Source organism: Physeter macrocephalus, chromosome 11, assembly GCF_002837175.3.
Source record: "Physeter macrocephalus isolate SW-GA chromosome 11, ASM283717v5, whole genome shotgun sequence".
Classification (NCBI taxonomy): domain Eukaryota; kingdom Metazoa; phylum Chordata; class Mammalia; order Artiodactyla; family Physeteridae; genus Physeter; species Physeter macrocephalus.
In genome coordinates, this window is record NC_041224.1 from 23,866,203 (window position 1) to 23,877,824 (window position 11,622).

Sequence of the window (11,622 nt, forward strand, 5' to 3'; positions counted from 1 at the left end):
TTTTTTTTCTTTTTTGCGGTACGTGGGCCTCTCCTGTTGCGGAGCACAGGCTCCGGACGCGCAGGCGGCTCAGCCATGGCTCACGGGCCCAGCCGCTCTGCGGCATGTGGGATCTTCCCGGACCGGGGCACGAACCCGTGTCCCCTGCATCGGCAGGCGGACTCTCAACCACTGCACCACCAGGGAAGCCCCTTTGTGTAGCTTTGATGCTCAAGTCTTGTTATTAAACATTTAGACGAATTTCCTTTTTATGTGTGAAGTGCATTGTGCCCTGCTAGATACATAGATTTGACTCGAGTTGTAGTTTTATTGTCAGCTCTTAATTTACAGATTGAGTCATTCTCCTTTAAGTTGTTGCTCTCTGCTCAAACTTAGATATGTTTAGCAATGCTCTCCAAAGATGCTTAAAAGTATTTTGAGGATTCTTTGGAGATGTCTGATAAACACGGTAATGTAAATATTGTAGTACTGATGCTGTTTTCACCAGTACTCACATTAGAGTGTAGAAATTTAGGTTTATTGTTAATTCAGTATGTGTGACATTATATTATTGTTACTTGGTGTTACGTTTATACATCAGATTAAACCTTGGTTTTTTTTTTAGACGTGGTTAGTGTTGTGGTTGTGATCCAGAGATGTGTTTTGTTATTTATTGTCATCAAAGTTGGTCATAAATTCTTAACATTTCTTGAAGCTAAAACATTTCTTTGCATCAACAGATGTAAATTATTAAGTATGCATTTTTAAAAGCATACTTTTCTCTTCTACTGAATTTATGTCTGTTCCTTTTTAAGGTTAGTTTGTTTTTGTCCTTTAAATGTTGAAATTATTTGAACCTAATTGATGACAAAAGGATCTCTGAGGAAAATGTAGTTTCTTATACTTAATCAGTCTTATCCTTTTCCTGCATATTTGAATCCAGTTTGTTGCAGAATAAGGATGAGAGTTGCAACATGACACTTGAAGTAATAAATCCATGTGCGTTAAAAGCTTGGTTATCTTTTCAGCACAGGTGTCTCTCAAAAATATAAGAGTGATTCTCAGTATTGCTTTTTTTTTTTTTTCTTTCCTGCAATGAACTTTGATTCCAGGACTTTCTGACTCTTTCTGACCCTAATTATAAAGTAAGAAAATCTTTCCACTCTCCTTATTGTATTATGACTTTTATTGGGGTGCAGATATCAATATTTCTACTTAGTTTTAACCTTGCTGGTACTGGAAGTAAATATCTCATATTCAGTAGGCTCGTTTGGATTTTGTTAAATGGATGATATGATTATCTTTGTAGAGATAGGTGTCTGTGGATCTTGTGTTAGAATTCCTACCTGTCAAGTGATGAACTTCAGTTTTCACTTTCTAAAATAATAGCCTACCTTGCATAAGGGAGTTGTTATGATTGTACAAGAGATGTGTGGAAGCCCACTTTAAAGTGATAAATATTTGGTGATGATATATGGTTGTCTGATTTTCAGTGACAGTTTCTCTAATAAGTTCTCCATGGATGAGTGTGCTTATGTGTAGGGTGTTCATCACCAGAGATGCATGGTCATACGTGTAGGTGAACATATATGTTCATCCGTGTGCCTTGGGAAGTCTATATTCCTGCCTGCATTGTTGGTATTTTAATAAGCTTTTTTGATTGTGCCCAAATCAAATTCCCATATAATTGTAATATTAAGTAAAGTGAGTTTTGCAAACTCAGAACTATCCTAGCCCCTATGATAGATGGCTGAATATATTGAGAGCAGTCATGTTGTAGAGAGATTCATTATTTTAGTTTCCTGACTTTCTTTACTATTTGTTATTATACTATTACTTGAAAAAATGAAATTGTATTTAAAACTCTGATCTTTCTTTTAAGGAAAAATTCCTTATTTTGACCTTCAAGACCTACTGCCATCAAGCCCACCCCACCTACTTCTTGTAACTTTAGCCAGGCTTGTTACCCACGTGTTTACCTGCTTAAATATTCTTTCTTCTTTGGGCCTATCTAATGTCTAATTTGAAGACCCAGCATAAGTCAGCAGTGGTATTGTTTTCTGCCTCTGTCACTCGCTGGCTCACCCCCTGCTGGATTTATGAGATATATTCAGGGTTGGATCTTAGGTCTTGTGTATCTTACGCTGAGTGCTTTCCTGAAGGCTGCCTGACACTCATTTGCATTTCTGCAGTATATGTTATCTGTGCCATCCTTTGCACACAGGCTGGTTCTACAGCTAAGTGTTGTTGTCTGTGCTGCCTCTTCCTCTGCGCCAGGTTGTGAGCGTGGTTAGTGCGTCTCAGTGTGTTCTGTCCCCAGCGCCCGGCTTAGTGCTGCACGCAGAGAGACCCTTAAGCACCGTGTTGTGAATGAAGGAGATACCATGGATTTTATGATGCATTTCAGGAACTCTTGTGTTATAGGTAGCAACAATTGCAGAGACAGATGAGTCTGCAGAATCAGAAAGTGTAATTGATTTTATTTTATGATGCATTTCAGGAACTCACAAATCTAAGGTAGCAACAATTGCAGAGACAGATGAGTCTGCAGAATCAGAAAGTGTAATTGATTTTCATAAACGCAGAGAAATCCTTTCACGAAGACCCTCTTACAGGTAAGTTAAGTTTCCTACTGTAATGATACAGTTTCCAAAAAATGAGAATAATTATACATCAGATTCTCCCATTATAGCTGTTCTGTTTTAAATCTTATTCATGTATCTTAATTATTTATATTGTTAAATTATATTTTAGAAAAATACTGAATGACCTTTCCTCTGATGTGCCTGGTTTTCCCAAGATTGAAGAAGAAAAATCCGAGGAAGAAGGAACGTCACCTAATATCGCTGCTATGGCAGTGCCGACTAGCATATATCAGACTAGCACGGGGCAATACAGTATGTATGCTGCAATTCCATATGACGTACTGCTAACTTTAAGTCTCTCTAGTTTCCTTGAAGCATCTCGGGTTTTGGCACTAAAATGACCCTTTTTTTTTTTTTTTTTTTGCGGTATGCGGGCCTCTCACTGTTGTGGCCTCTCCCGTTGCGGAGCACAGGCTCCGGACGCGCAGGCTCAGCGGCCATGGCTCACGGGCCCAGCCGCTCCGCGGCATGTGGGATCCTCCCGGACCGGGGCACAAACCCGTGTCCCCTGCACCGGCAGGTGGACTCCCAACCACTGCGCCACCAGGGAAGCCCTAAACTGACCCATTTTAAAATGCATCATTATACCTAGACTGTGTATCATAGTGTGAAAAGTACATGTTAAAGAAGTGAGAGATTTGTACTGACAGTTGTCATATACTTTTGAAAAGTAAAAAATTTTTTTACTGAAGATAGAAGAAAACTTTGGGGTAAAAATAAAGGGAGGGTTTTTCTTATTTATATGTGTATATTCATATCTAGTAAAAGTTTAAAACTTACTGTTTTTGTCCCTATGATACATGTGAACATAATAAGATATAAATGTCTATTTCATTCTTGTTGGCTTTTGTTACCAGCAATTACATTTTATACTTACTAATGTAAAAGAGGTGCATATGTTTTCTAAACTATGTTTTAAATGTAATTCTGTTTTCAGTACTCTCTACTGTGTTAATTTGTGCTGCAGCTTTTTCTAGAAGAGAATGGAAAAATGATTTATTTTTTTAAACTAAAGCAATTGGACAGATCATTTTATTTGAAATTTTAAGTACTGAAAGCTGTAAATAAACAGATACATTCACGTTTAGTCTTGTGCATTTTAATGGGCTGTTAATTCTGTGCTTTTTGTTTCAGTTAAAGCACTAGTCTTTTCCCAAATCAATAATTTTTATATATAAAAATACTTTAGTTTAAAATGAGAGCTAGAAAGAAAAGTGGGGAGGAAAAGAGAGGAAAGGGACAGAAACAAAGGTGTTTTTTTTTTTTAAACAAGCTAGTTAGGTACAGGAATATGTGTGGCATTTGTTACTGTATTGTTCCAAGTACAGTGTTAAGATTTTAGGTGTATTTTCTGTTTTCCCTTTAAAAAGTAACATACCTACAAAAGATCTCAAGTCTTAACTTACGACCTGGATGCTAAAGCAAGCTATAATCTATGGGGAAGCCTTAGTCATTAGTTTTTTAGAGTTTTTCTTTTAATGGTGGTAGATTTGCAGTATTAAACGAATTCTGCTCTGGTGATTCCTGTTCTTTGGGTAGCTCCTACGCTGATACCTGACAGAACTGACGTATAATTTGTCCACACCCTGTACAGGGCGCTGAATGAATATGTCCAAAGTTGACATTAGGAAAAGAAAACTCCCCATGGTCTGTCAAAGTTAGACCTTGAGGTTTTCACCTTCATTTCTCTTTTATTACTTCGCTGATTTCTGTGCCTTTTTTGTCTGACCCACTGGGAGTAGATGGTGAGAGTTTTAGAACTGGTGTGGCCGGGCAGGGCTTGGAGCTGCTGGAACCTCCTGGCTGGTCAGCTCTGGCCTTGAGCAGTGGGCTGTACACCTATTATCATTTTCTGTTTTGTGTCATGAAAAGGTTGGAAATTACTGCTGAAATAATGCTAAGACATCTTAAAGTTTGGAGGGTGACCTAAGATGCTGTGTGTCGTCTGAAACATTTCTCTGGCATATCCTGATGCTGCTTAGGAATTGATCTCTTTATAAGTGACATGGGCGAGGATGCTGTGGTGAATTTGCCTAGATTATTAGCTGAGAATTTGGAGAGGTTGTTGAAGCTGGAGATGACGTGGGGAAGGTGGCACCTGGTCCTGCCAGTTACTACCTGGATCACAGTGAGATAGTTTCGAATCTCAGGTTTTTAGTCTTTGAAGTGTGAATAATACTAGATTGCCAGACTCGGAGGTTAATGTGAGGACAAACGAAGATAACAGATTTTACCTGTTGGGGAAGAGAGACATGATACTTTTGACATGAAACAGAGAAATGTAAGCCAGCTGTGGCAGTGTCTCACTCCCAGTCGTTAAACTGTTCCCCCCAGCCAGCATCAAAGCCTTTATTTCTTGTGCTCTTAGCACGTGCTTGCAGCTGGGGGCTCGATGTAAGTGTCACTACCTTGGGTGTGGGGTATGTGGGTGTGCGGGAGTGGAGTCAGGAGTTCTGGTTGAGAACTAGAAAATCAAATGTTTAGAAGTTAGACATTTCTCTATTTGCCACATCAGGAGTCATGGACAATTTCTTACTTAGCTTTCTTAATTTGGACCCATACAGTATGATCCTGGCAGTTATTTTAATATAAAGTTGTGGTTGTCCTACCTGTGCTGTCCGCAGGTTAAAAATTGCCATTTTATTGGTTCAAAGGAAGGGATATTACCTATGTTAAAAATGATAATTAGTGACACTTGTTTATGTAGATAATTCTTTCATTTGAAAAGTGCATACTAACATTTAAACTTTTCTGTAGAAGACATTTGCTTTAAATGTATATTTATACATACAAGATCCATTTTCATCAACCATTTCTTACTAGCAGTAACTTAACAGAAATTAATGATTAAATATTCTTAAATATCTAGAAATAGAAACAATTACTGGTGTCCTTTGGTTTTTAGAATAGAGTTTATTTTACTAGAATTTCTGGAGATTTTTCTGTGTATTTGCATGTACCTATTTTTGAGACCCTTTTATAGCCTTTTATTGTAAAAAAATTTTAAATCTTTCTTCTACTTTTATCCATGGATGACTTTCTCCCAAACTTTACTTTGTTTCTTTTTTTCAAAAATTATTGTTTTAGGTCTTTTATTTTTAATTTGCTATAATGAGTTAGTTGGAGTTAAAAACAAAAGAACTGTAAAAGGAGTGTTCAACTTTGTGAGTCAAAGTTGAAGTAAAATAAAAATTCAGGTTTTCTCATATACAGGTAGTCACATTTTTAGTAGTTGAAAGTGAGATATTTGATGGAAGTTGGCCTTACTATTTCAACTTATTTTTTTAAATCACAAAGATAAGAAGTGAAAGTTAGAACAGGCTATTTCCCGGAGTAGGGAAAATAACTTAAAATAGGCAGGGATTCATTATTGTAACACCAAGAAAGTGACCTCCGCTTACAGAACTTTGCTGGAAGTACAGATCTTAGTGATAGGTTTGCTGTATGCCAATTAAGTCATTCTGGTCAAAGAAAACCTGTTTTGTCTCAAGAGAATATTTCTCAACGATAGTGGTTCAGATAGTCTTAGAATTAACAAAGAATGTTACTTGCTGCATGACATTCAAGACATGCATTAAATGGGAGTGAATTCACAAACAGTAGAAGTTGTGGTTCTTCTATATGTGCTGTTGCAGGTAAAGAAATTTAAATGTTTGAAGTTTCTTAATTCATTAAATTTTCTCTAAAGACGGTTTTTTGGGGTTTTTTTAATCCCCCGTCTACTTTACCCTACTTCTTCCCTTACCAATTAAGGACTGTCACTTAAGACTTCAAATTATTTTTTCCTAAATATCCCTGTCTCTTTGCTTGCTCCTACTTTATTTTACTAGGAATCTTGGTAGAGTGAATCTCTATTAAGTCATCTTTGCTGGCATCCTATACACTATAGGTAAATGGGTCAATCCTAAATCCACCATATGAAGAAAGGTATCTGTGAACTTTGTGGACTGCTTGAAGAATTCAGAATTCTTAGGAGGCTCAAATGAATAAACACCGATTCCATTTCTTTGTAAGAGGAATTTGCGCGATAGGCTTGCACATTCTAAGTAAATGCAGTTGCATTTACTGCTCTTAGGAGTGACTTTTCTTACATGCTCCAAAGGTACCTTTCAAAGCAAACTTAGGATGGTATCTACTTGATGTAAATCTGGCTCTTTAAGCTTGGTGTTGCTGTTCTTGTTATAGCAGGAGGTGGTTTTAGTATTTATTTTTCTTTAGCATTTATTCTTTAGTCTTTATTCAAGAGGTAGGCACCTCTTGCCTTTAAGGCACAGGTACTCACAGCTTCTGTTTTGTGCTTACTTTTTGAATTTCAATCTAAGAATTCACTGGAATAAGGTCTGCTGTTCCTTTTTAAAGTTCATTCGATGAAGTTTTATTTATGAATCCTTTTATTGCAATTTGGAATAAAGATGGTTTTAAATCATAAGTAATTAAACATTTACATGTTTATGTGTTTGAATTAGCTCATATATACAGGTTTAGGGTTAAAAAGATGTTAGCATCACATGAAAAGAGGTCAGATAAAATCTTAATTTAAATAAATTCTGCTCCTTCCTCATTTGGTCATGAACTCTTTTTTTTTTTCAGTTTTCCACCCTTATTTTTCTCTTCTTCCTTCTTTATTGATTATACAAGACTTTAAAATATTTTTTATTAAAAATTTTTTTTAATCAAAACTCTTGAATTTTCATCCTGTAAGTAGTGTTTTCCTTGCTTTAGTGATATTAATCGCTCTAGGGGAGAAGTGCTCAATGGCAATGAGTAGTAGAAGTAGCAGATTTTTTTAAACACAATTTTTTATACCAGGAATTTTTAAAGAATTGATTGCCTAGACTAGTTGATATGATAGCATCCTGGTTACCATTGTATGTGGTAAGTTGGAGATGGGGAGACCATACTTGGGTTAATTCTGATTTGAGGCTAAATATCATAACTATATAAGAATGTGTATGAAGACATTTGTGTAACCACTAAAACTAACTTAGTAGAAAAATACTTAGTTAATTAACGAATTACACTCTCTCTAGACAAACTCTTTTTTAACGTAAGGTCAGTGTGTTCAACATTCAATCTGTGCGTATAGAGCGACCTACTTAATTATGGAATATAGCTCACCTGAGACATTACGGGACAAAAAGTTAGGTACGTCCCAGAGCAACTAGGACAACAGAGCTCAACCGCTACCCATCACTACTATGAGCAGATAACATACTATCAGGCTTGAATCAGTTAATAATGGACATTGAAGTAGAATTTAATTGACTATATAATCTAATTGTTCAGTTTTAATTCAATTTAGATTATTTCATCAAACTGTAATGTTATTAGGATTATTTAAAAGAGGAAAATAAGTGTGCATGTACTCTAAAATAATAAACCACTTTTACTTCTGCTTGAATCCTAATCAGTATTCATAGACTTGTGTGGACTCTTCATTACAAACAACAAAGTGGCCATATGTGTAAGCTCTTATGCCTCAGTTGCATGCATCAGTCCAAGAAAGCATTAATAAAACCTAGGTCCCCAAGGTAAAATTAGTAGGAAATACAAAGGTGTTTTATTTTCAATGGTTGCTAATGGCCTTGATATGGGCCAGTGATTTTATTTTAAAATGATATGCCAGATATGATGTCTGAGATTTGTTTTAAAATACTCCAGACACAGAAAAAGGTTTGGAATGAATGGGTAGGGAAAATAAACGACACAAAATTCTTTCACCTTTTATGTTTGCTAGAAAAGTTCCATAAGTTAAAAAAAATAATAATTAGTTAAAACAAGACATAACTAAACTCATTCAGTTAATTTCATTTTAGTTTTTCCTGCTATTTAATTTGTATTGATGTATATTTATTTAAAATAATTATGCTATCCTTGAATATTTTGTAACCTAAAAAGTTTCCTCCTCAAATCTTTTGAATACACACACACACACACACACACACACACACACACACACACACACACACACACACACACAGCCTATTTCTCGCATCCTGAAGCATTGGGAAATCTTCACGCATTGGGAAATCTTCACGCATTGGGAATATTGTCAATTGAGAGGCTACATTTTTACATGGGCGGGTCCACTGTCATTTGATAGTGCCAAAATCAAGAGTGCCTTTGGTATAAAAAAAGTTAGACTAAAAGACAAGACTCATCAGTAGAAACATTTTCCCCCTAGAGCCAGCTTCTGTGTGCGTGTGTTTGTCTTTTGTTTTCCACATCTAATTATATGATGACCAGAAAATAAAATGATAAGAGGAACAGATTGTTGATATATCAGCTTTGCACAGTATGAAAGCAAAGATGTTTGGTTGGAACTATGGGGAAACAATGAAAAAAAAAAGTGAAAAAAATCAAGTATGAAAAGAAGAAAGTAAGGATTTTTATCTACCTATTTCATGGTTGTTATCCTTTGAAGCAATTACTCAGATTTTTTACTAGTTCAAAAGCTCTATAATTGTACTGTCAATATGGAAAATTAAGTTCTATAATTATAATTTGAAACCATACTTCATTTAACTCTTATGGATTCACATGTGGCTTAAGTCATTTTTATATATTCTGTCTTGAAATGATAGCCATTCATTCATCATATTTATTGAGTGCCTGCTGTATGCTAGGCTTTGTGCTTCTTAACATTGGGGTTACACTGCCTATGTCTGTTCTTTCTAAAGCACTGTTTCTTTGACAACAAACTGTCAACTGAAAATATTCATTCAAATATATAACATATGAAATTCATTCATGTCCAGCCATGAAGATCCAAGGAAGCAATATCTCTTCTTTTTCAGACTTCTTTCAAACCCTTTTATTATTAAGCGGTGAGTCCTGAGACCTTGAAATCTTTGGAGAGTCATGGTGAAATCTTGTTTTTAAAATGTGTACGGAAAATAATGCTCTAGATGAGCCGGACAAATAAAGTGAGGTTACTTCAGAGTTTCTCAACCACAGCGCTGTTGACATTTTGGTAACTGATTCTTTAGTTTCTGTCAATTGTATAGCAGCCTGCCAACAAACTAAAACCAGACAGCGCCTCTGTGTTGAAATCTTTTTAAGATGTTAACCCATCTTTCTGTGTTGGCCCTAGAACTGAAGATTTGTTGTGGTGGTGGTTGTTAATCTTACCAATAGTTCTGATAGTTTTATTCGAGCAGATTGTCACCTTTGCTTAGATGCCGTTACAAAGTTAGGGAATTAACTCAGAAATATTCAGACTATATTTTAGACACTACTACAGCATTCCTGTAAGGCATTTACATTGAATTATAGGTGTCGTGTTATTCTGATTATGTGTCATTTTTATCTTCATTGTAAAGTCTAACTAGCTGGTTTATATGTGATTTTTTTAAAGAATAGCCCTTGTTCCACTTAACCTCTGGTGTTTAAATTAAATCATGGAGTTGTCATCTTTATGTTAAAATGTATAGAACTCTCAGATATTTTAAATAGTACTTATTTGTCCATTAGAGTGAAATTTAAAAACATAACATTTGATCAATTATTCTTTTGAAACTTTCTGTTAATAAGTTAATTTTTAAACATGGCTGGCAAGTCTCAGTATTTAAAGGAAGTCTACCTCATATTTGTTGCCATTAGCTACAGTTCAAGACACTTTGTAGAGGTAAATGTAGCACAAAGTCTTTCAATACAGTTACCTTTTAAGGTTCTTTCCAACTTAACATTTTATATTTCAGGATTCTCCTGACATAGTCAAAATGGCAAAGGTTACAGTTTTGTAGACTTGAGCTTTAAAACCTCAAGTCTAAAACTATATATAGGTTTTAATAAGTATATAAATATATAGAAATGTATATTTTAATAAATATATGTTTTAAAGCTTTATACTGTATATATATATTTCATTAAAGGCTACTTTCTTTTGATGATAAATTAGACAAGTAGTTACTGAACAAATTATAAATTCATTGTAATCATAATGCTCAATGGAATTTGACCATTTCTTAAATGGTAGAAGAATGTTGTTTATCTATAACTAAAAATATATGAAAGACTGGAGAAAATCAAAACCTGGACTTTCTCCCTGTCTGATCTCCACTCTTCCTCTTAAATAATTTAGTTGGATGGATGCCAGAGAGGAGGACAACTCCATGAGTTCTGTGTATTTCAAACAGTTCTGAATATCAGATATTTTCAAGTGTTTTGAGCTTTTTCAGAGTGTTGCCCCATGAAGGAGGAGCCCATTACCAATTTAGCATAGAGAATTAAGGGTAACTTGAGAATGAGAAGCTTTGGTAATAAATAGATCCAGAGTATATTCTTCCTATATGGGATTATTAAAAATGAATCTTGAAATTCTCTAATTTTTCTTTTCTTTTTCTGTTAAGTTGCTATAGCCCAAGGTGGAACAATCCAGATTTCTAACCCAGGATCTGATGGTGTTCAGGGACTGCAGGCATTAACAATGACAAATTCAGGAGCTCCTCCGCCAGGTGCTACAATTGTACAGTACGCAGCACAGTCAGCAGATGGCACACAGCAGTTCTTTGTCCCAGGCAGCCAGGTGGTGGTTCAAGGTATATGTCATTCATCTAATACATTTAGAATACCCATGGGTTACTATAGCACTCCATTTAGTGGTGATTTCATAGTTTTCTGAAATACACAGGAGGTAGATTTTCGGGGGAGGGAGGGAGAACTTAAAAAGGCTTGGAGAAGAAATATTTTAGTATATTAAACAATAAGTTAAATAAATTATACAATTTTCAATTTTTAGCAGATTTTATTGGCTCTAAAGAAAAGTTAAATTCAGAGTAGCATAATGGAAAAAAGGAGTTGAAAACATGAATGAAGTTTTTATTTTTTTATTTTTTATTTTTTTTTTATTTTTTATTTTTTTTCCCGGACGCGCAGGCCCAGCAGCCATGGCTCATGGGCCCAGCCACTCCGCGGCATGTGGGATCTTCCCGGACCGGGGCACGAACCCGTATCCCCTGCATCAGCAGGTGGACTCTCAACCACTGCGCCACCAGGG

The 11,622-nt window shown here is 35.6% G+C and overlaps 1 protein-coding gene across 12 annotated transcripts in view; it reads left to right on the forward strand.

The window, feature by feature from the left end:
- CREM (cAMP responsive element modulator) overlaps positions 1-11,622 on the forward strand; it is a 112,597-nt gene that overhangs the window by 36,438 nt on the left and 64,537 nt on the right. For 7 of the 12 annotated variants that reach the window (XM_055087810.1, XM_055087811.1, XM_055087812.1 and 4 more), the window contains 2 exons: positions 2,497-2,594; positions 2,734-2,876. In XM_055087810.1, the coding sequence (XP_054943785.1) occupies positions 2,497-2,594; positions 2,734-2,876 (241 nt within the window). Of the gene's footprint in view, positions 1-2,496; positions 2,595-2,733; positions 2,877-10,975; positions 11,165-11,622 lie in introns of all 12 variants that reach the window. The other 5 variants (XM_055087805.1, XM_055087806.1, XM_055087807.1 and 2 more) reach the window with 1 other exon arrangement.